Source organism: Strigops habroptila, chromosome 9 (genome assembly GCF_004027225.2).
Source record: "Strigops habroptila isolate Jane chromosome 9, bStrHab1.2.pri, whole genome shotgun sequence".
Classification (NCBI taxonomy): Eukaryota; Metazoa; Chordata; class Aves; order Psittaciformes; family Psittacidae; genus Strigops; species Strigops habroptila.
The window spans coordinates 42,318,179-42,343,643 of record NC_044285.2 but is presented as its reverse complement, the minus strand read 5'-3'; the positions used below and the strand labels follow the sequence as shown (position 1 = coordinate 42,343,643).

Sequence of the window (25,465 nt, the reverse complement as noted above, 5' to 3'; positions counted from 1 at the left end):
TGTTTGACTTGAAGCTAATGAAACCAAAATGCCACCAAAGGAAAGCTTACCTCCTGCCTGACAGCACTGGTGAGCAGCGCCAAGGTGTCCCCTCCCCTGCAGTACAACTCTCTCACTTGCCCTTTGCCAGTGGCAGTCCTCAGGGTCCTTGTTACCACAAGCTGAATGCTGCCCAGTGTTACACCTTCTGTCATCATGCCTGTTCTGCAAGGAGAAACCTGAAAATTTATAATCTAATTTCATTTCAAACCTCTTTGGAGAGGGTGGTTTGGGGCTTCCCTGGGCTGTTTAAGTGCTTTTGTGGCTTCAGTCCCAGCTATTTTGTTGTGTAAAGGATGTCACCGAATTAGCCTATGAAAGAATCATAGAATCAGAATCCACTAGGTTGGAAAAGACCTTTAAGATCCTCAAAAGATCATCTTAAAGAGAGATAAATATGAATTTGGCACTATCATAGTTGCTGGATTTTTACAGTGTTTAAGGTAAGGCTTTACTATTTGAAACTGAAATGTCCAACACTGCACTTAATCGGATTAACACATTTTTTTCCTACTCCCAGGGCATTTATGAGAATTCCTGCTCAGGTTCAGTCCCTGGAAGCACCGCAGTGTACACTGGCAGAGAAGCTGACCCATGGGTCGTTAAAGTACTGTCCATCTCCAACTCGTGTCGAGTGAAACCATGTTAAATGGTACTCAGGATAATGACTTTATAGTCTTATTAAAGCTAACTGCAGTCCTTAGGCTAGACTATCAAGCTTAAATATTCCCAGTGTCCCCAATGTCATACTGTTAGTGTGGTACTTACTGCTAGAAGAAAGCTCATAAAACATCATTTGCAATTGTTCCATTGCTTTTCAAATATACTTCACAGTTTATTTGCACTGAGAATTGCTTTTCATTTCTTAAACTTGAATTTAATAGGTTGCTGATAACTACAGTGTAGTGTTGTGAGGGATTGAGCTAAAAACCAGCAAGAACTGTTGGATGCCAACTATAAAATGCTGGTGAGTTTTAGCCCACACACAGATCCTCTTATTGTCAGAAGCCTTTGCTACACCTCTGTCAGAGGGCTGGTTCCCTGTCAGGCAGCAGTTCATGTGATAACTAAATTTTGTCCTCTCCAAGATGATACGAGAGTATGAAGGCAACACATGTTACTGTTCAACAAGTCTTCATAACTACTGAAAATGGGAACAAGATTCAGATGCTTCGGTGCTGCTGGGCTGGTATTTAATGGCAATCCACAAAGACCATGCAGCAGTGCTAACATAATTCCTGGAAAGTCCACAATTTCATAGATGTTGCAATCAAACACAAAAGCAGAGCATGTGTTTTGCTGCAGCTTTTCTGCCTCGCTGCTCCACACCAGTCAAACAAACAATGCTGCTGGAGTGTAAGTAACCAAGAGCTGCACAGGGTGGTTTCTATCAGCTCGGCTTGAAGGCAGCAGCGTGTGGGATAGGAGCTGGCCACAAGCCACTCACGGCCAGTGGCTGTGTGAGGGACAGTGATCACTGGTTTTTCTGAATAATGAAGCATCTCCATGCTTCCTCCCGTGAAGAGCTCGGGGCTCTCAGAAAGCTCCCTTGTGTGCCAGGTGGGTTTCCAGCACCAAACTGTCCTGGGTTGTAAACCAAAACTGCATAAGGATGCATGGCCACTGAAGGAGAGTCCCCTCTGTGACCATGTTTGTCAATCCCTGGCTCCAGCAGTAGTGCTGGCATGAAACCAGTCAGATCAGGCTGCTGAAAACTAAAACCTCCCCATCACTGTCACCTTCCCAGCTGATGAAGGTACAGATGATCACACAACTCCTCCTCTGGGAGCCAGAGGGATCTAAATTCTCTGTGGTAAAGGATATAAACTACACACACGCAAGAGTCAAGTCCCAAATGATGCACATTGAACATCCACCTCTTTTGAGGGAGCTTGACCAAAACTGTGCCCTGTTCTCTGAATACTTTAATGCTGAATGTCATTCTAACACCCATGTTTTACATAAAGTCTGTGGGTTTACTTGCCTAGTGGAGGTGTTCCCAGAGGTCAGGCTTCAAAGCCATTGCCAGGGCTCACAAGCGAGTGTTTTCAGTTACATCTGACAGTGATTCCTGACATATGAAAAGGTGAACAGTGTTTGTTCATCCAGAAAGTCTAGGAATCATAGAATGGTTTGTGTTGGAAATTACATTAAGATCTAGTTCCAATCCCCTTGCCATGGGTAGGGGAACTGCTGGTCTAAGATATCTTTGCTGTCTGACTGTAAAGAACATATTCTGGATAGTTCTAGCACTTCAAAACCCACAAGGGTGTATTAAATCCACAGCAGTGAAATGATTTTTGAGATGGAAAGCTCAGGTCTACAATCTGAGACTTGTTTATTTTTAAGGAAGTGCTGATGGTTTTAACCATCATTTTAACCAGCATTGAATTCAAATGAGCTGATCTTTTCCATAAGCCACAGATGGCTTGAAACAGTAGCTCCAAGAACCATTCAGTGCCTTCACCTGGTTTAATTCGGAAACTTAAGGATGGTTATTGAAGTGACAGTACCATCAGCTATCTCTATGTTGGTATGTTTTTAGCAGAAAAATTCTTGTTAAAATACTAGAACCCAAATGGTTCTAATGTCCTTCACTGGTCTTTAAATGTATCTTACCTCTAGCCTCAACAGCTTGCGTGTTCCAGTTACTGATTGTAACCACAAACATCTGTTGTGTATCTAAAACAAGAGTGCAGTCTGAATTGAATATATCATAAATCAAAACAAGGAGGATTTGTATTAATCCTTTTCACATTTGTCTGAAATTGTGCCATTACTTTCGGAAATAGAATGATACAAAATCCAACACTCTTGATGTTAGCAGTGAAGTCCACCTGGGTAAGCCAGGGGAGCATTCATGCTTAACACAGTGCTCTCCATTTCATAAAGAAAAATCTGAACAAGGAGTTATTATTTCATACCTCCTAAATGGTGTAAACCTCTTACTTCTTGTTGGGATTTTATAGAATCGTAGACTCATGGAATGGTTTGGGTTGGAAGGGACCTTAAAGCTCATCCAGTTCCAACCCCCTGCCACGGGCAGGGACACCTTCCACTAGAGCAGGTTGCTCCAAGCCCCTGTGTCCAACCTGGCCTTGAACACTGCCAGGGATGTGGCAGCCACAGCTTCTCTGGGCACCCTGTTCATAAATACTTGTACAACGTTGTGGCTTGAGGCCCCAGAGAACATCAGAGTGCTATTACACCAGCTGCTGTATAAGCCTGTAGAAAGAAACAGCTCTTGCTCATAAGCAGTGAGCTGAAGTAGCATTATTCTTGAAGTGACTTGTAGCATGAGATCCTAATAATGGATACAACACGTATCATGTGAAACCTCAACATACATAATAATTTTCTAGTTGCCACAGAAAGACAAACCTGGACTTAGGTCAGGGCAAAGCACTTGTTCATATATTAACAGAGCATTCACTGTTGTTTTGTCCCCAAATAACAGGAGAGGGGTATAAACATGGCACATAGAAAGTCCGTACACTGAGGTGACAGAGCACTAAACTGGTGTCACGGACACAGCCCCCAGTGCACCCTGCAGCACCCCACAAAGCCAACATACTGCTGTACTGGAGCTTCTATTTGAACTCAGTTGCTATGAATGAAGGAAGGAACCTCTGTATTTTGTAAGCCTGGAAGATGAAAGAGCTAATTCAGGCTTGTGAACGCTGTACCTTACACGTATCTTTATGCTAAAACAATCTGTGGTAAAATAATTGAGGTTTCAGTCACCACTGGCAACATTTGTTCTTCTGAAGCAGATTTATGGGGGCTTGTTTTGTTCCACTTTAGGTTTAAAGCCTGGATATTTTGTAGCTGTTTTAAGAATGAAAGAATATAAGCTTAACAGTCTTGTACGAACCCAAGCAAATGCAATCAAGTACCCAATATATATTGGCTGAGAATTATTCCGGAGCTTAAAACTGAGCTTCTGTTGTACAATAAAAGCAGAGAAGAGACTTGTTTGCCTGTGGTGTTCCAGGGAAGAGCTCAAAGCTTGTTGGATGCAAGTTCCCCTGACACAAGCCTTTGATGTCCACATTTGACTACCAACAAGGACAACATTACACATTATCATCTGAATGGCCATTAATCAAATTAGGAGAATGGTTTTTTTCTCCTGTTAAGCTAAAACTGGGGGTACCTGCAGGACAGCTGAGCAGTTCAGGATTCTCCTTCCCCAGGGCACTTTCCACACAGCATCAGTTTTCTTGTTTTATCTCGATCTCTCTCCTCAATCCTTGCAATCAGCTTCCTGGGGATCTTCCTAAAGCAAAGCTGGGAGCACTTGTCTTGAAATCTTATCCTGTAAACACGTTGTCTTTGTTCACAGGCTTGAAAGCACTGTCCAAATCGAACACAAGGGTGGTTTGAGCAAGCAGCCAGGGTTGAGCTGCCTGTGCTTGGAAGCTGCCAGCACTGAAGTGATGCTGTGGGTCTCACTTTGGTTTATTTCAGTTACATCTTGTTCCTAAAACCAGACATCAGAAAGAGTAAGATTTGACTGACCACTTGTTTGGATCGTACTTAAACCATGTAGCAGAAATACAAGAGCTAGATGTTTTTTAGAGGATTCAACCTGTTTCTAACATGACTTCTCTTAAATAGTTGGTATATTCTAACAGACTGTATATTCTAACAGACTTTATATAATGTTTGGGGTTTGTTTTAATCAGGCATTGCTCTGTGGGAAATAAATGAGGTTTTATTACCCATCATTTTAACAAAGTACCCCCAAACTTAGCTGCACACACTGAAATCACTGTAAAATGTACTCCACTACAGCTGGGCTATAGAAAATCGACAGAATTGATCATGTCTTTGCTGAAACATGAATGATTTCTATAGAAGTCTGAGGTCTATAAAGCAACTGGGTTAATGCTGTATCTGTGAACAAATGACAAGCTCTAGTTTGTAATTGCAGTCTTTTTAGAGTCTTGATTATGACATTTCTTGTTCTCTTTAACTGGAAGAAAGTAAGTAATTGAGTTTGTGGGTGATGAACTTGCCAACCCCAAGGCACTGAGGAGTTGTGTATGCTCTGTGGTGGTTAATGCCTGCTGGGCTCCCAGCCAAGATGGTCAAAATACTATAGCATAAAGTTAGGATCTCCTCGTGTTGCCATTTGCCCACGGCCATCAACTGGCTGCCCATAACCTGGCATTAGGAATTCAAACCAAAGCTATGATGCTGCTGAATGTGCCCATGATTCATGGGATCTCTGGCTGTAAACCACCACGATGATAAAACATTAAGTCAGCTGGATATGATGTTCCTAAAACTCATTATTTTGCCTTGCTGAGCCTTTCAGTGAAACTAAGTAGGTAAGAATTCAGTATTCATGTGAGGTACAACATCCCCAGAGTGCTCTTAAATGCTGCGGTGTAAGAGAATAAAGCAACTGGCTACGTTAAGTTCAAGTTCCTTTAGAAAGGAAGGAAAATACACTTGTGCTTGGAAAATCAGACATAGTGGAGGAATAAACATCTCCATCTGGTAATGCATACAAAACATTGCCTGAGCCTCCATCCTGCACTCGCACCTTTGGTTCACAGCCTCTCATGGAATCAGGAGGGTCCTCCACAGGAAGCTGCTTGTGCCCAGTTCTGCAGGTGCCAGGGCTACACAGCAACACACTGCCCAGCGTGTATTCCAAATGAAACCACGATCACAATTCTCTTTAGTGGTGTATTTTCAAACGGTCCCCTCTAAAGCTCCTTCTGCAGAGGAGGACAAAAACCTTACCGGGGGAAACAAAAATAATTGTCATGGGAAGGAAACAAAATCACTGGGAAAGTTTTTTCATTCAAAAAACAAAGCAACTGTCTTTGTGGCTTCCTCCCCCCAGTAGCTGATATTCAATAAACATTCACTGCAAAGGAAAAACCACGGAACACCAAAGAGGAATGTTTTCCTCGAGACACACAGTGCTTTCTGGAACTAAATGAGGAGAGAACTTTTTATTCATAAAGTGCAACATTAAAAGAATGAAATAACAAGACGGCAGAATAATTTCTGTAGGGATAGGAGTGCAAATAAACTATATCATAATATTATGTAAAACGGCAGCATCTTGGCGATTTAAATGTGTATCAGTATTTGAGTTTCTCGCTATAGTCTAATGCAGGTTCAGTCACCACCATATGAAGACAACTTTGTGGAGAAAAAAGAAGTGTGATTTTTGTTATTTGCTGTGTTTCAGAAAAATAAGCCATGTCCTGGAATTTGATCCCTGCTTCACATTTCTCTGTTTAGTTATTATGGCAATTATAGCTCATGGCTGTTTCCCAAACCAAACCGGTATGTTTTAAAACGTTTTAGCCATGGGGAAAGTGCTTTATCGGTTTGATTTACTCTTACACCAGTAGGATACTCAGCTGCAACTTGTCTTCTACCACTGAGCACGATATCAGTGTTTTACAATCATCACTACTCCGCAGATACAACAGATCCTATCAGAGAAAAGCTTTGCTGATACAACCTGCTACAATATAGTTTTTCTCAACACAGAACAGTTACTCCCGTCATGAATTGTGCTCCCCTGTGCTGATGCATGTTGTGGAAGCACACTCTGTGTATCTGTTAAGTTGCAGTTAACACTCAGAGCTCACATCACTTCATTATCGTTGGCATTTTTCCCACCTTGTACCTGTTCAAAGTGACAACCCACCTTCTGTAAGCACTTTGAATTATTATTTTGCTGCAGTGGCAAAAATAACCTGAGAGTCTTCTGATTGTGAATAGAAAGATGTACCCACAAAACCTTCAATCCATCCTTCCCAAGGAACCTCTGGGAGCAAGATCTTTGCGGACATGAACCCAACTGGAGAAACTAGTATCAAAGTGATCCCTCTGTATGCTCTGCATATGGTATTAGTAAAAGGAAGAAAGCGTAAGATCTCGTCCAATGTGGAAACCACCAGCACAGTGACAATCTGCCATGCGATGACAACTATGCCTTTCAGCTGAGGCTTTTCCAGCATAGGACATCCAGCAGGGATTTGTACTGATCACTGTTGGCTCCAGCAGTTTCTTGCCCTTAGCACCTCTTTACCTTAGTTTCTTGCCACGCTTGCCTCTCTTACCCCTGTTGTCTTGCTCAGTTCATTTCTCTTCAGGAACTGCCATTCCCCCACCCCTTCTCACACAAAAGTACCTGGGAAGCCGCTTGGCTGGGGCTGTCTTCTGTGGCTTTATTACCCTTTCCCTCCTCTCTGGTCCATAATCTCTGGCAGAGACCTTGCTCTGCTGCCTCAGCACAACTGCTCATTATTTCGGTTGTCCAAGTCCTGCCTTTACAGCTGTGACCAGGGAGCTGTGGTAGAGCCCTGGCTTCTCTTCCCCTCACAGTGTGAGCCTGAGGACAGCGTGGGCTCCCATTTGGGTAGCTAAGGGAACAGTGACTCCTCCGCCTTTATCATCATGGAATGGTTTGTGTTAGAAGGGACCTTAAAGCTCATCCAGCTCCAACCCCCTGCCACGGGCAGGGACACCTTCCACTAGAGCAGGTTGCTCCAAGCCCCTGTGTCCAACCTGGCCTTGAACACTGCCAGGGATGGGGCAGCCACAGCTTCTCTGGGAAAAGTCTGTGCCAGCGCCTCAGCACCCTCACAGGGAAGAGCTTCTGCCTCAGAGCTCATCTCAATCTCCCCTCTGGCAGGTTAAAGCCATTCCCCTTGGCCTGTCCCTACAGGCCCTTGTCCAAAGCCCATTCAGAGACCGACCCCTCAGCCCTGCCCGACCCGCGCTGAGGAGACACCCGCCCCCCCGGTGCCGCCCTGAGGTGCCCCGCGCATGCGCACACCCCTCCCCGCGCGCCTGCGCGGCCCCCTCCACCGCCTCCCCCCCCCGCGCTCCAACGGCTGCGGGTGAGCAGCGCGCATGCGCCGCGCTCCCTCCTCTCCCCTCCCGCCGTTCGCCGTGCTCCCGCCAATCGGGCGCCGCCCCGCAGCGTCGCGCCGTCGCGGCCCGTGCGTGCGTGCGTCCGCTCGTGCGTGCGTGCGTGCGTGCTTGCGCTCGGCGGCGGCGGCGGCGGCGGCGGCGCAGCGTCCCCTGCCCCGAATGAAAGGGACGGTCCCGGCGAGCGAGCGGCCGTGAGCGACCGGCGGTGACGGGCGGCGGGGCGCGCCTGAGCTGCGCCTCTCCCCGGCGACACACCCGCCACACGGGTGAGTGACTGACCGACCGACCGCCCGGGTGCCCAACCGCCTCGCTGCCCGCCCAGCTGCCGCTTTGCCGCCCGCCCTGGGGCAGGCACGGAGACCCCGGCCCGCCCGCAGCCCCCCGGCCCTGCGGTAGCCCGCCATGACGCCTCCGCCGCCTCGCCGCCGGTGCCTGGGCCTCAGCGAGCCGCACACCCCCGGGCAGGACCCGGCGCCCAGCGCTGCCTCTTCAGGGGGCGCCCCTCCGGTGCCGTTACCCGCCCCCCGCCCCCTCCCCGAGCCGACGGCAGCCGCTCGCTCCGCCCGCCTCGGCCCGCTCCCTCCTTCCCTGGAGGATCCGCCCCCCCTTGTCTCCGAGTCCCGTTTCCCCCAAAATTGGGTGAGGAACGGGGGGGATCGCTCTCCCCGGGAGCCCCGCGTCCCACCGAGCCCCCCTCGGTAGCCCCTCCGGCGGGGAGGGGGGGGGTCAGGCCCCGCTGGTGCTTGTGGCCGGGCCTTTGAGGGGGAAATCGCAGCGGTTCCTCGCCGAAGGGCGCCGCGCCGAGCCCCATCGTACCCCCGGGGAGGCGAGCGGCGGAGGTGCCGTTATCGACCCATCTCTCGCTTCCCGCGGAGCGTGGAAACTTTCCTGTGCTCTCTGCCCGATCCCCGTCGCTGCGGGCTCTGTCTGTGTAATCTTCAGTTAACCTGCTCTGTTCTTATTGTTCAGACTTCCCAGCGTTGGGCCTTCCCCCTGCACCCGCCTTTGCCCCCTTTGGCTTTTTGGGGTTTGTTTTTTTCCTTTAAGGAAGTTACATGGAGAAGTTCTTATCCTGCTTTTTCTAGTGGCTATAGGATGCTGTGTGAACTTAGCTCTTGGATAAAGATTTCCATGGGACTTGTGGCTTTGGGCTCTCAACTGCAGACCCTCCCTTCTCCACAGCTTCACCCCCCTTCTCCAAAATAATGCCCCCAGTGATGGGTGATCGACTCTAGAAACTAGAAAGCACTTGAAAGTTTCTTGAACAGAGAATCTGGTAGTGAGCATCTTGGAAAAAAATCCACACAAGTGTTTCCTGAGAGCCCAAACCACTTCAGCATGTTGGTGTTTTACAACACTCGTGTACTTGTCTTGTGGGCTTCCTTTAAATATAAGTCCTGCTTTTTAAAAACTACAGATCTGGAATCACACAGCAAACCAAGCTTCCCATGGGAAAGTGTAATGTGGAGGTCGCTGCCCTTTGTTGGGAATACAAGCGGAGCTTTAACTCCTGGAAACAGGTGGTAGCTCCTGAAGCGTATTTAGGCAACAAATAGAAATCAGAATCCAGGTTACTTTCTGTTCCTGGATGCTGAACCATGACTCAGGCACCGAGGGCATCCTCCTTTGCACCCCTCTGTTATGTTCCAAAATCTATCATCTAGAGCACAGTAAACAGGATGCAAACTGTAGGAGTTTGTGAAACACTCTGCATTAAAGGTAAAAGAAAGGTGCTGTTGGGGGAAGCACTGTGCCGAATGCTTTAGTGGACATCGAGATGTGTGAATGTAAATGAACCCAAATTTTGGAGGGAACAATCACTGAATGAGTTTCTTCTTTTGTGATTTTAGGGTAGGTGAAACTCTCCCTTTTTTTTAGACCAAGCCTGTGGAAAACTTCTCTGTATGCAATAACCTGTGGTTTGTGGTACACGTGTTCAGTTCTGGTCGGGATCTTCCAGTCAGAGATTCCATAGCACATTGCTTTCTGAGATCAAACCTGTGAGACTTTCTCTGACAAGCGAGATTCTGGCAACAGGATGTTTAAATGCTATTTTCTAAGTCTTTTATTCACTTGTTAGTTTTTAAAACATGGAAAACCAGAAATAGCGAGCTGTTTGGAAGTTGCATTATTTTTCTTGTTCCGAGGAAATGTAGCTTGATACTTGGCAAACTGGATTGGTTGCTTTGGGGTGATTTAACTCGAGAGATGAGTACAGAATTTGGAGTGTTTGTGTTGAGAATGACTCTGGGTCTGTGGTAGAGCTGTGTAACTTGGTTCTTGTTTTTCAGAAAATGGGTATTTTTAACTGGACAGGGGAAGAAGGACCAGAAAAGTGATCCCAGGGGATTGTTTGCTCACATTTATGAGCAAACCAATTTAGGGAGAGGTTTACAACTGAAATGCTTAGGAAATATTCCTCATGCTCATTTATTTTTCTGCAGTTATTAGCAATGCAGGAAATTAAATAGTGTTCATATCCAGTGTTAATACCCAGTGGTACAGAAAACACAAATGCAAAGAGCACAGGATTGGAGAGAAAACTTTCAGATATCCTTGTAAAATGCTTCCAGCGTAATTTAATGTGAAGGTGAAGAGAATGGGGGTTCCCTGTCTGGTGTACCCTGATGCTTTTGGTCTGTTTGTGTTACAAATTATTTTTCAAGTGTTAAATTATTTATAACTGAAGAAGTATTCCAAAACATAGTATTTTGGGGGTTTTATTTTTGTTTTTAACATCAACATCAATGCATCATCAGGTAAATATTGGCATTATTTTTAACCTCACTGTGAGCCTTAAAAAATCTAATGATGCCAAAGTACGTGAAGAAGTTGGGTTCTGTCAGGCTGTTAGTGCATGGGAAGGCACCGAGCTGAGGGCAGCTGACTGCAGCCAGCACTGAGGAGGTTCTTCAGCATCTTGTTGCTTGGAAAGTTACTATTCTTATAAATTAAAGATGATGAGAGTCACTTAATACATTTTTATGTGTTCTATAAATGGTTTGCATTTCCTAAAATATGAGTTTGCTTGTTAAATGGAAGGGATAGCTGGTTTTTATAGTAGAAATTCTTATTCCTGTAAGGCAGTAGAACGTGTGTGTGTTCAAGTAAACACCTGATCTTCCTTTTAAGAACTACTATCACTGCTGTCAATATATTGATAATATAGTTAGAATATAAAATGAAACAGACCCAAATGATTGTGTTTATCAAATTCTTGATACCAAAGCAGAACTTCTTGCATTTTAAATTATTTAATGTGTTTCTAACACATCACTATGGGATTTATGTTGAGGTTTTTAATGGGACCTGAAAACAAGAAATCTTTGTGATATTCTTTTGTATTTGTCTTTTGTAGTCCTGCTCCTAATGTTATTTTTGTATGAGTTTTAAAAATTATTTTTGATAATTTTAATTATTACTATTTTTTAATTGAAAATCTCTGTAACTTTCCTTCAGGAACCATTCCTTCTTTCTACTCAGAAGGGATTACAGAATGCTCTTGTTTTGTTTTTTCTTCAGAAGAATACAGTATAGTAATTCTTTTGTGTTTGACACTTAAGGACTCTCTATTGGCACTGCAGAAGGGTGTGACCAGTTGATCCAGATTGGCACATTTTTTTGTGCAAATCAGCAAGATCTGGACTCTGTGCATTCTTCTTATGAGTATGCGTCACTGGCTCCCGAACTGCTTTCAGTTAGAAAAGACAGCAAATGAAGCTGTTGATCCAGCAAAGGCAGTAACAGCTACAGGACAAACACCTTTTGATGCAGGAGTTTCATAGTAAACATCACAAGACACACAGTTAAAACTGAAAGCTGCTGAGAAAGGAGAGTGAGATTCCAGCAGGACTGTCTTTTAGCAGGATTAGATGCCAGCAGAAACTTAATGGCATTCCTCTGCCTTCGATTAGAAAACCAGTGAGTGATCCAAGCATTAGCACCGGGAAGCAGGCAGGTTTGCCTGTGCAAATTCCAGACCCCGGGCATGCATTTTCGTGCAGATCGCCACTGTAGCATGATTCAGATGTATTGCAGCTCTGCGGTTCTTCTGGATGGATTTTAGTTGGTTTTTTTCCCGACAGAAATATCAAGCTATGTGGTGACTTTTCTTACTTAGATGAGTCTAATGAAGGCAAAGGCTGAGGAGGATGCTTTCATTGCAGTAGTGGCAAATTCTGACAGTAAAGCTCAAATCTCCAAAGTGAAAAGCTGTAAGAAAGTCTATTTGAAGAGAATTATATTTTATTTCTTGAGAGATGTAGAAGCAAATGAACACAAACTACCTAATACTGGTGCAAGAAGCACATTAGGTATTTCCCCTTTTAACTTGCAGTGTCTGCCTCTGGATTGAGACCTCGGTGTTGTGTTTTAAAGTGGTTACAGGTGAAAAGTTTGTCATTCATGTTGGGTTTAGTGTTCAGTTACTTTTCTAATAGTAGCTCTCGTGCACTTACTGAAAACCATTATACTCTTAAATTGTGGGTCTTGAGAAGGTTTCCATTGTGGCAGGGTAGTCAGAGATGCTGCTAAAATCTAGTTCCTAATGCTGTTTGTCTGGCCACAATGTATCTCTGCAATACCTAAAATGCCAAGGTTTTATCTTGTCATCTCACCCTCATCTAAGGATAATTACTCCCCTGCCCTGAGACTTTGGGGGCACTCACAACCTGTTCTGGACTCTGGGGTTTCTCTTTGCTTCTCTTGCTGAAGAAGTTTGGTCTTATGAATTTTACGGCATGTACAGGTACTGCATTCTCTGAAGATTCCTTTGCTGTAATAAAAAACTATAAGAATGAAATGAAAGACTTGCAGTAACCTTTTTTCCCTAATGATTGTATTGTGTTTTCCTCTTATTTCTTCTACTGTCCCATAAGTTTTGTATTAGTATCCACATTTTTATATTAATGTTAAGACTTTTTTTGCCTGAATAACTAATTTTGCTTGCTCATGCAGTATTTGGCCAGCTTTTTATGACACTGTATGTTTATTTGGGTACCTTGAAGTGGCATAAAGAAAAGGGTAAAGAGGGACAGATCACTTTCAAGCAATCAATATTGTATTTATAAAATGTAACTTAAATTGCCTTTTGTTGATGTTAACATGCTCATTGCACCTTTTTTCTCCTGTAGCATTGAGAGGATTGGAGTGGCATTCTAAGGTCATTTAAAATCATGACAAGCTCAGTTGGACAGAAAAAAGTCTCTTCAAGACAAAGGAAGTGTGGGTTTTGTAGATCTAATAAAGATAATGAATGTGGACAATTATTGATGTCAGAAAACCAGAAGGTGGCAGCACATCACAAATGTATGGTAAGTTACTATAGGAAAAAGAAAAGGAATGTAGGGAGCTAGTAAAAGACTACAAACCAGTGGAAAATTCACCCAGCTCTGGCATTGGCACAAACGATTAATCACTGTAATTTGAAATATTGGTGGGTTTTATAGATGTGAATGTTCTGTATCACTTATACCCTTAAAACTTAAAAAAATAAGTTTTGTTTTATAATTTTAGCTGTTCTCATCTGCATTGGTATCTTCACACACTGATAATGAGAGTCTTGGTGGATTCTCTATTGAAGATATTCAGAAAGAAATAAAGAGAGGCACTAAACTGGTGAGTCTCTGGTTTTGGCTCTCGAAAATGGAAGACAATATTTTCTTACCTTCTATGAAGTTTACCATGAAGCTGTTCAGTGTATTTTATATATATATGTTTTCTGCTTTGTTTTTTTCCTTTTATTTTTTTAAGTGCTCCCTTTGTCTGAGTTCTAAGGCAATAGACAACTTGTAGAAGAAGATGTTGAAGTAAAATTAATCTCTGATCTATGAGCAGGAAACCACAGGAGATATGATTATACTGACACTGAAATGAGATTTCAGTGTCTGTTACCCAACCCCTGAAGTATCTTTAAGAAAGGATAAAAAGCAGCTTGTTTATTCCAGTCAAGTTCTGGTCTCATGTAAATATGGCATGTAAGAATTGTACCTTCATTATGGAATTATTAAAAAATAAATCCAGAATTATTATTTTTACGGTCACTTTGTCCTCACTGGCAAGTGTAGATGGAGCAGATAAGCCAATTTGAAAACTCATTTACAGAATATGCCCGTTTTTAATGGGCTACATATGAAAAACAGCATTCCTAAATTTAGGTTTCTAATCCAATAACTTCTATTGAATATTTTCTGTTAGATTCCAGAAAGAAACCCGCATTCTAGGGACCTGGCGAGGGTATTATTGTGCCTTTACCAGTATTGGGTTTTGCTGCCAAAATCTGGTTTTAACTACCAAAGTTAAAGTACTTTCATTGCTTCCTTTTATATGATTTAATAGATGATTCTGTGAGTGCAGATGAATGTAGATATGTGGGTACAATAGTGATTACAGCTCTACCAAACTCATGAGAATTGAGCAGCAATGACTTTTTTTAATTCCTAGGAAGCTAATTCATGATTTTTTTGTTATTGTTCTTTTTTTATTTAGATCCAATTGTTTTCCATTTGGCTTTTTAAAAATACTTTTAACAAATGATCAATTCACTCTTCACATTAAAAATTTTCAGCTTAGTTATTTAAAGCACCCTAATGCATTCGCCAGTTCTTGGACTACTAAGAGTAGTCCAAAGTATTATTGTAGAACTGCAATTATACCATAATAGTCTAATATTTCATCCAGTGTTTCATTTGAATCCTTTCCAACACAGGGAACTTTATTTGCTCTGTTTAGCTGAAGCCTAAAGAAATAACTATTCACAAGTCATTCATGTTGTGGTTGGGAATTTTCAAAGAACATGGTAGTAAATGGAAGTACAGATTGTAAAGAAACTTTTTTGATTCTTGGGTCTCTTAAAGGTGGGGTTTTTTAAGGTTATTTCTTTTTATGGCATTGGTGATTTCTGTTTTTCTGCTTCTGAATCTCTTTGTGTTCCTTCACTGATGCAAGGAACATCATCATGGATGGATATATTCTTGGAGCTCAGTAGCTGTACGTATCAGGCGCTTTGTTCAGCTTTCTGCAGAAATCCTGGATCTGGTTAATCCAGTAGATTCATAGTCCTGAGATATTTCCTATGTGGAGAGAATTTACGAGACCATTTTAGATCCTAATTTAAGTGCTTTATCTCTGCCTGTAGCTGCCAGAGAACTACAGCTCTGAATCCCTCTCTGGAGGATTCTGTCTTTCTCCGTTGACCTGTATGGGAAGCTTAAAGTGAAATGTTTATAGTTAGCCCAGCTACCCCCTCTCAGGTCTGCTTTCAGTTCCAGCCTGTTCTTTTATGTGGGAGCACATTGAGCAAAAATATCTCAGCGTGGTGCTCTGGGTGAAGTAATTATATTGGTAGCTTGGACTAAATTTGTCTGCTGACAGACTTTACGTCGTTGCCTTCCTTCAGGAGGTGCTGCTGCAGACCAGGTATGCATTGGAAACTGCGGCCTGGTCCTTACCGGAGTGACAGTGGCTGACATGTAGAACCTTTCTGATGGTAACATATTTCTGTCTGAGAAAAGTTTGTAGGTTTAAACCTTAATAGGCAAGTCATAAAAACTGAAGAACTTGTCTAAATATTTGGAAGTACAAGGCACTCCTGATCTTCTTTCTGTTAGCTGTGCATGGGAGGACTTTTTTCAAAGTCCTTTTTCAAAGGACTTATTTTACAGCTTCTCAAACTTGACATATACCTGTTCTAACTTGGGAACGAATTAATCTCCTGACAGTGACCGTTTGGACAGCAGGACTTTTACCAAGGGGATAAATGTTTTATTACTGTCAGGAAACATAGACCAATAAATCAATATAAAAATACCTGTGGTCTGTTTTGTTCATACATCATGGTGTTCATAAAAAGAAAGTTTTCTTTTACTCATTTCTGGCCTTCGGAATGCTCAAGTACTGACTAAAATGGATTGGATGGATATAATTTCAACCTAGGCTTTTATAAAGAGCTTTGATCAGCCGTGATTTTATTTTAAGCCATAATGTATAACAAATTTATGAGATAAAATACTCATACAAATTAGCTAACAACCAAGGAACGGTATGTAACTAGACCATTTCAGAGCTTGCAGAGGAGTAAATGGAGATGATCCAAGGCTTTGACATTTTTACTGTTCAGTTTAACTTTGTTAAAATGGAAAAACAGGATGGTGATACATAACGTTGATGGGGTATTTATTTGGCGTATTTGGGACTAACAAGAACTTGACTAAGCTAGTGCTGTGGACAGGAAGTGTATTCCTCAAAGATAGGTGTAGGGAATATCCTACATTGCGCACTCTACACTTACGGATTTGGAATTAATTGTAACCTTTCGAGGGTGTGGGCAACGTGGATGATACAAACAAAAAGCTCCCGTTGTCTTGGTAGGGGGGTTTAATGGGAGATTCTGAGATTTTTTGGTCAACATTTTGTCAGTAAAAAATAATACACAGAAAAATATTGTGATACTATCGATTCCTTCCTTTCCTAACACAGCGTAAGAAGGTCAGTGAACAGTTTAGAAGCATGATAGTTGGTGTATCCTAAGCAATGATGAGTCTACTATAAGAATTAGTTATTGGGAAAGAAGAGTAAAGCAGCAGGCTCTCACTTAACCTTTTCTGTAATATAAATCTAAAGAACAAAATTTAGTCTAATTGAAATAGATTCATTGTATTTAACAACTACTTCATTAAATTCAGTCTTTTGGAAATAATGTATAGGAAAAAAAAAGAGGTAAACTTAACTGCTGAGGCTAAGGTAGGTTTGCAGGTCATGAGTATTTCTGACTGCAAGATGCATTGCCAAATGAGTGTCTTTTTTCTTCCTTCTACCTTCATAATGTAATTCAGAAGTAAACAGGTACAATTTGAGGTTTAACTTCTGAAATGGTTGGTGCAAACAGCTTGTCCTCGGGAGGGGGATATTTAGGTGAGCAGCTGTGTTGCTTTCATCAGATCATCCAATAAGTTCCACAAAAGTAAATTACTTATTTTCTTCTTGTAATTGATAATCTGATGGTTGATGGTTAATGGTTAATCTGATAATGTAATATGATGGTTCTTGCACTGTTGCAGAATTGCAGCATATTTCTCCTTGGTTAAAACCACCCAAGAGCTGGAAGAGTAATACCAAGGGCATAACTTCATTGATTTTGTCACCAGGGGTGAGAACTATGTTGGTTTTGAACTCAGAAATACTAAGCCAACAGTGACATGAATTGTGCTTTCTTGTTCTTTACAGATGTGCTCTTTATGCCATTGTCCTGGAGCGACCATTGGCTGTGATGTGAAAACATGTCACAAGACATATCACTACTACTGTGCTTTGCATGATAAAGCTCAGATAAGAGAGAAACCCTCACAAGGCATTTACATGTAACTATTATTTATTTGCTATGTTTACTTTTGTATTTATATTTCACATTCTTTGTTTAAAAAAAAAAACAACAACCCAAAGAAAACCCCCAAAACCCCACTTTGGAATCTAAACAAAACTGTTTTAAAGTTTCTAATGATGATTGTGGCATTCAAACTAGTGATGTGCCAGAAAAGCATATTTTCACTGCAAGATTTGTCTTACAAGTGGGAGAAAAAAAATGTACTGGCATTTAAATTTAAAAGATGAGTAAATAATCTGTGAATCGTGACTGACTTGACAGTTTTCAACTACTTTGTTTATAGGATTTTATGTCGAAAACACAAGAAAACTACGCATAACTCTGAAGGTAAAATTATTCAATATAAATTTTTCCCATTGTAGAAAGATACTTGGTTACATTGAATTTTTCTGGAGAATAGAAATGTTTTCAGGAAAAATCAGAGCTACGTTTTTTTGGAGAAACAATGACCTTGGAAGCCCATCTGATTGCTGTGTTTTCTCTAAAAATTATTGGTTGAGATGGAGAAACCCCCAAACCATCAATTTTAGGATGTTCAAAAGATTTGATGTTCTGTCAAAACAAATTTGGGATAAAAGTAATGCATTCCCTTCTGGGGAAAACGCTGGCTTGTATTTGTAGTTAAATATACACGATATTAACATCTAAAATACATTGTCAGGTTACAGCTGATTTTTGCTATTGTTAATGTTTCTAAATATTCACTTTTTTAACTATGAAATAGCTTAATTCTTCAAATAAGAAGGACCCAGTAGTAAATGCAGAGGTTTGTGATCAGATCACTTACAAATATAGTTCTGAGTCATTCTGATGAACAAAAATAAGCTGTGAATACATTCATAAAACCTGTGCATCTTTGCAGAGGAGAGTAGTGAAATGCATGAGGAATGAGATGCCACAAACGTAGATAAATCGTGTGGTCTGTTAAAATTCCAAACTAGTTGTGCCGTTGTGTATTTATGCAGGGATTTTACCTTTTCCCATTTTTCTACTGTATCTGAATTGGGTAAGCAAACAGTTGTTAGTTTACTTTTTGCATTGCTTTCAATTGAAATGTCATCGGATTTAACTAACGTGTATGTGACTCTATTTAGCGAAGATCAAATTTCATAGATTACTTCAGTCTCTTTCTGCCAAATGTATTTTTAAGTTAATACACTACTTTTGTGCTCTGGGGAGCAGATATATTAATGGTAAGGTTTGGATGTTAGGTCAATGTTCAGAAAGATACTAAAGGCAGTAGAAAATCCCACGTGAACACTTTATTTTGTGTCTATTTACATAATTGTTGTGCACTTTGTCTAAAACACTCTTTGATTTTGCTATTACTGGGTTTAAATAAGAAAAGCAGTATGCATGTTATATTAATTCTCCAGAGAGACAGGGCCACATTATCCTGTAGCTTGGCACTTTGTTTTGGGGTTAGAAACAAAATATCAAAGACATTTGAGTCCAGAGAGAGATTAACCTTTATAACTGGTATTTCAACACAATCTTTTATACTACCTCCCAAATGGCTCCATGTTGGACATCTATCAGAAAATGCCTCCAGTTCTGCATGGAGCCCAGTGCCAATGGACAAGTTCTCTGCTTGGAATTCCTTGCAGGATCTGAACTTGTGCTTTTCTTTAAGAGTTTCCAGAAACCCCCTATCTCCAATTCTACAATGTCATTCTCTAACAGCGAAGGCTTTTCAATTTTATATGGATGTATTTGGGAAGATGTGAGAAAAATTGCTAGAGGCATAGTGGCTTTTTTCTTAGGTGATGGTGATGAAAACATAAACTAGACTCATCCAGAGAGACTCTTAGATTGAGAGCAGGAGAAGGAGGAATAAACACCATCATTCAGAAAAGCTGAGGCCAAAGAATCCGATGGTAACTCATTTAGCATTGAACTTTGCACAGGTTTTTGGTTTAAAATGTTTAGTTCTAGAAATATGTGTAGCTGGAATTCACTCCTTTATTTTTCTGGGATTTTTTTGTTTGTTTAATATTTGAGTGAAATTTTACCCAGTATGTTCTAAATGTTCCCAAGAGTATGTTCTCTTTTTAGTCCACATAGTTTAGGGAACTGTACCCGTAGAATATAATTACTTCCAGTCAGGGATTTGATAATGCCAAAACCCAGGGCTCTTTTGTGGTAGACCTCCTTTAAATCAAAGAAGGTAAAAATACATATTGCACCTGTCTTATGGAAATGACTCATGGCATTGTATCGCAATGGTGTTTTGCTCCATTGAAAACTAACTGCCTTTAGAAATATACCGTGTGGTTTTCAGAGTTGATGAAGGAATTTTGTTTCTTAATACTTAAATGCTGGAATTTGCTCTCTGGAATGGTAACTGGAAGGTGTTGCATGGTGAGATTAAGCTTCGTAGATGTGTCTTGTTGGTTCATTTCTCGAGGAAAATGTTAATAGCAAAGAGGAATTTAAATGTGAAGGAATGGTGGTGTGTGAAACCAGAAAGGTTTTTGTCTCTTGTTTTTGTTTTATTTTTCTGAATCCTTGCTCTCAGCAGTGTTTTCATAACAGAATAGTTAAAGCTCATCTGTGGTTATGTCACTCAATGTAGGTGCACAGAAGCACTGGAATTATTAGTCGTTTTTAATGGAAACTTATTGCTTCTGCTCTGGGATGTGGTTTGTTTCTGGTTTTCCCTCGGTCAGTGTAGAACATCTGGAGAGTTTTATCTGTTGTTCTCTGTATCCATATTTAATTGTTGCAGTCCAAATATTTTTATTTTGTCACTTATATTAGTGAATGTTCAAAGAGTTTTTAGGGAGGGTTCAGTTTGGTGCAGTCCAGAGGAGTTTATTTTCTGTAGGCAGCACTGCTGCTGATAGTGAGATTTGGGTTTTTTTCTTCCCTTCCCTAGAAAATGGGGGCATACTTGTTCAAGTCTAAAATCTGGCTAATGTTGCTTTTGTTAGAAGTTCTAATTTATAAGAATATCTATTGACCATTTAATAACAGTTCAAGAAAATTTCTTGGGGCTGCACAGAAATGTGGTTGAAGGACCTTTGTTAGAAGTAAAATTATCCAGTCAGAACCTAATAAAAAGGACTTCTTAGATGTTATTTATTGCTGTCATGAAGTTCAAGTGGCACAAGAATTCATCAGACTAAGTATCTCTCTACTCATCAAGACAAAATTAATGAGCAATGGGAGCTCATTTTCCTTTCATTGACAGGAGTTGCTGAACTACCTCCTGTTTTTCTCTGAATATGAAAATATGAAACGCGGCAGGAAAGTATTGTGCTCTTAAATTCACTATCTGTTACAGCAGGTTGTTGAGTTTGTCTCATTTGTCTGTACGACCTAGCCTTCAGATGATGTAGAATAGGAAAAGTGTATTTCTTCTATATTTCCTTTGTATGTGTGTATGTATGTATATTTCAGAGTGATTCTTCTATGCTGTGTTCCCAGTAACTGGAAAAAGGACCAAGTGAGGTGCTCTCACACTTTGGACTAGGCTGTGAGGTCAACAGATTTGCAGACACCTTCTCAGAGGAGCAGACCAAGTTACTGAAAGCTTCATGTCTAGATTTGTGTCTTGCTGGTTACAAATCTGACAAAATAATCTGACCTGAACTTCAGGTAACAGTTTAATTTAGGATTTAGGCAAGCCATCGACAGTTTGAGTTCCTAACAGGTTACAGGAATTGGTGCCAGTGCTTTCAAACTATGACAGCTAACTGTTAGTTGAATTACTGTTCAGTTTGATACAATTGCATTTATTCTTTTTGAAGAATAGACTATTGTTGAACTAAAGCTTTGGAACTGTTGGAATTTATTCCAGTGTACTGGAAATAATTGTTGAAGAGTTGAAAATCTGGTATCTTTGTTCCCTGCAGGTGGGGCTGCCCCAGCCCCTGTGGTGAATTTAGAACGAATTCAGCTGATCATCAATGGTTTAATATAAACTAAGATAAGGGTCCATGATAATTCCTGCTGTATTTGTCCTCAAAGCCTCAGGGAACTATGTTTCCACAATGGAAATAAGGACATTCCCTGTCTCAGCATCCTTTTCATGCTATTCTAAAGATGAAACATGAAATCTGTGCTTCATGTACTGCTCCGTAAGTTGCGTCAGGGTAATATTTCTCTGTGAGACCTATATCAAACCGAGTACTTTTTCAAAGCACTGTAAGCCAGAGGCTGGCAGGAAAAACAGTTGAAATGTTTGTCTTTATAGTTAGGTAACATCCTGATTCATCTGTGGATCCTTTAATCAGTGTTGGTTCATAGTTGCCTTTTCTATATCACTATTCACAACATAAACTTGCCTAATGTTGTATGCATTAGCGAAGTCAGGTATAAAAGTGTCTGTGATGTTGCAGGTGGGTGTCATTTCAGTTCTGCTGGTGGATGGTAACAAATCCTTCCTCAGCTCTGCTAACTCAGCCTTCTTGTTGTCTGTCTTCTGGAAAATGCTGCTCTGAACGTGGCATCAAATGTATACAGTGTTCCAGGCAGTAAGTTTAGCAATCTCCTGTGCAGTCTGTTACAGACTAAGGAGGCATTTTGCAGAAGCACCACAATGGTATTTCCATGTGGGAAAACCCACAGCTGATGGAAAGGGAAAAGATGTAATGTGGCGAATGGTTTGTCCTGTTTGAGGAGCTGCCCTGTGGCGTTTACGTTGTAATTCTCCTTCCTATTTAATCAAGAGATAATACAAATAGAAACTTGGTCAGCCAACTTCTGCTTAACAGGTTTCTCATACCAGTTGTCACAAGCTTTCTGATTATGCAGATAGTGTATTGTCTGCCTTCAGTCTTTGCCAACCATTATTTGCTTGAAAAAGCATTTAGATTGTATGCTTATGGAGGCCTATTTTACTCATTTTTCTATGTTAAATGTACTTAATTAAAGAAATAATCTGAAGTACTTCATAACATGGCTGCTATTCAGTCAAAGCTACTTTGTGGGCAATAGTCATCAGTTCTTTGAGGCATCTGGTACTTCTGGAAAACATATTAGTGACGGGGCTGAAGGGATGATTTAAATGTTTTTTTTCCTCTGCACTCTTATTTTCTCCGTTTTAGGTATGTTTCAGGTAAATTGGTATTTTCCGATTAAAAACAAAAAGAAACAAAACCAAAAAACCCCCAACCTAAAATTTATATTCAGCATTTTGATTGTTCATTTCACATCATTTGCTGATAAAAGCTGCTATTATTTCATGATGGGTTTAGCCGATAATGAATTTACTTGCAAGGGGTTTTATGCAAATCTCTGGTTCTTATTAATGCTTATAGATGCATTCATGTTTTTATTAATGACTACCAGGACAATAAGGTTTTCCAGGTTTTTTGACATTTCTTTTCAATTTAAAATAATTATGTTGCCACATATGGTTCATTGGGTTGCAGCCATATTTCAAGCACATCTTACTTTAACATGCTAAAGAGCTTTTTCCTTTCTCTATATTGTTTCTCTTCTAAAAATCCAGTTAGGTTGCTTTTGTTCTTTGTCATTTCTAGCGTTTCTCTTTTTATCCCAAATGCACTGTAAAACTTTAAATACACATGTGTGATTTCAGATTTACATAACAGCTTGTCTGAGCCACTTCCTCGTGTGGCATTTTGGCTTCTTTTTATGTCAAGTCCTACTTGCAAATATATTTTGCCAGTCAGTTGTGTTTATTATCTTCCTGGTACAGACTTGGCCCCCTTTGCTTCTGGCTCACTTAGTCTATTGTTTAAAGTAGTGTAGGAGGTGGATGCAGAGAGCAGTATTAGCCTTTATTGTACACATCCTCTTTTTATTTGCTCTTTCACAACCTTTAAATCACTTAATTCTTTTATCACTTTGTTTTAACCTAGCTTTTGGGAAAAGGGTGATTCCCTGTGTTATTTCAAGCTGATGCAATACAGAATAGATGGGTGATATCTCAACCTCTTCTCTGCCAAGCCTTATTTTAAACAGCAAAACATCTTGATCCTTTTTCCTTCTAGTCATGATCAAGGAGAATTTTTAGGTTTCTCACTGAAGCTGAGTATCCCTGTTAACAGTTTGTGTAATCCAGCATTTTGTGGTACTTTGTACTGCTCATGGATTTCTAACATGCACATTTGGGGCTCGTTGCTGCTCATCTTTTCACTCATCTGAATTTACAGTATCATGTTCTTCCGTGCTTTTTAAAATGTAGAATGTTTCCTCTTGATTTCTATCCCCACCCCTCCTTCTCAGACCATATTGCATATCAAGCTTGGGTTTTCAGATATAGCACTTAGGGACTTCTGAAGGAAGCTTGTAAGATACCTCCTTTGAAGACTTTAGATAAAGTTATGTTGAGATTATTGTGATGATTTTAAAGATTGATGCAGTAATGGGATGTGGGATGGGGGGCAGTTGAAGAACCTCTAGGGAATCTCAGGGGATTCAGAGTATGGGTGGTACCCATGATGAAACATCATCTGGTCAGGGAGGTGTTGAACAACTTTTTGTGTTTTCCTTAGTTCAAGCTGACATGGGAAGTTGGAAACACCCAACCATCAGATGCCAGGGAAACAGGGTAAGCTGGCAGTGGGCTTGAGGGGAGGGATAGGGCACAATCCAAACCGTGTATTAAACAGTAAAGACCATCCAAGGCAGGTGTATTTTAAAGCTAGTTACAATCTCTTTCTTCCTGTACTGTTACTGTAGTTCATAGTGCTGTTAAAAATGAGAGAAACTTGAATGGTTTGAGGTATCGGTCTCAAAGACAGATGTAGTAGAGCAGATCCTCCCATCTCGATGCTGTTAATATGTAAGTCCATGTCATTGTTAGTAGGAGACCTAAATCTGAAGGACATTTATTCTAATGAAGGGGTCAGGTAGCATCTAGATTTCAGTGAACTCTGAACTTTTTATGGAAGTACTAGTTTGTGGCACAGAAAAGGGGTTCTCCTGTGAGGAAAGCTCTGCAGCGTTGATGGAGGTTTTTTATCTTACACTGAACCAATCTTTTAAAAATAGAGCATTTTTACTTTTCAAATCTTCAGTATTCTAGTAATCGTAGACTAAAAATAGCACTGATTCTGTAAGGAAGCTGTGACATCTCTTACAAAACGTTGGTTTTTATAATGTGTGCTTGGGTTTTAGCAATTATGATTCACTTCCAGTTTTGAAAGTGTGACTGTGGAGAGTTCAAGATATGCTTTAATGTTATTTAACAAATAAGGGTGGACTAAGAGGTGGAAAGCATTGTGGTTGACAGCATTGATAAGGAGCTTTAGAAAACATGAGGAATGTTGATGAATGGACTACATTTTGCCTCATCAAATACAGTAGGGAAATCCGTGGAATGCTTTCGGAAGGAACAGTTTTAACTTCTTAGTGATGTTATTTAAAGGGTCGTGAATTCAATAGTCACATTTTTGTAAGACTTTTTTTCTTGTTTACTTCAACCATCTGATTACTGTCAATGTAAAAGCAGAGACCAAAGATTCACAAATTTGGTTTAATACATTGGTGGAGAGCTCATCTGATGAGGGACAAGATAAAAGAGAATTCTTTTCTTTGAAACTGGTTTTCAGGTTGTAATAAAACTTGCTGTATGCAGTCTGAGCAGTGTGATAGCTGAGTTGCATCATCTTGCTTGGGGAATTTAGCAACTAATGATAAAAGTAATGTTAGTAAATTCTCAGAAGGAAATGTAAAATGTGTTGTTTCATTAGATAATCCACGTTGTCATGTATTTTATTTTTTCAGAGTAAAATAAATGGTACTTTTATCATCTAATTAGAAAATAATGCTTATTAAAGCATAGGAATGTTGTAGTAGCTGGACTGATGTATTTCAGTAGCAACTTGGGAATGTCTGTATGTAGCTGATTAATCTGTCATTTAAGACAGAAAAAGTTGCAGATTTGTATTCATTTATTCTCAGATTTTTGCCTCTTTCTACCCATACAACAGAGTAAAGCTCTGGGGGAATTAACCTGTTGTGATGCATCTGGAGTAAGTTTTCTGTCCTTCATTAATGAGTGTGCAACAAGCTATAGCTTTCTTGGGGATTAGGAAAACATACAATAGACTGAGCTTAATAGGATACACTTGTATGCAAGGCCTTGGGCCAGTAGTAATCTTCTGCTCCAAGTTGATGGCTGTGGAGTATGTTCAAGTCTTTGACTTCAAACTTTTG

At 40.7% G+C, this 25,465-nt stretch overlaps 1 protein-coding gene across 7 annotated transcripts in view; it reads left to right on the top strand.

Annotated features, from left to right (window-relative positions):
- Positions 1-7,915: 7,915 nt before the first annotated feature.
- The window catches only part of PHF6 (PHD finger protein 6), a 39,584-nt gene continuing 22,034 nt past the window's right edge, over positions 7,916-25,465 (top strand). For 4 of the 7 annotated variants that reach the window (XM_030497117.1, XM_030497116.1, XM_030497115.1 and 1 more), the window contains exons 1-5: positions 8,009-8,219; positions 13,086-13,265; positions 13,468-13,569; positions 17,176-17,309; positions 17,616-17,659. In XM_030497117.1, the coding sequence (XP_030352977.1) occupies positions 13,128-13,265; positions 13,468-13,569; positions 17,176-17,309; positions 17,616-17,659 (418 nt within the window). In that variant the 5' untranslated portion in view covers positions 8,009-8,219; positions 13,086-13,127. Of the gene's footprint in view, positions 8,220-11,418; positions 11,620-13,085; positions 13,266-13,467; positions 13,570-17,175; positions 17,310-17,615; positions 17,660-25,465 lie in introns of those variants that run through there. The other 3 variants (XM_030497119.1, XM_030497118.1, XM_030497114.1) reach the window with 3 other exon arrangements.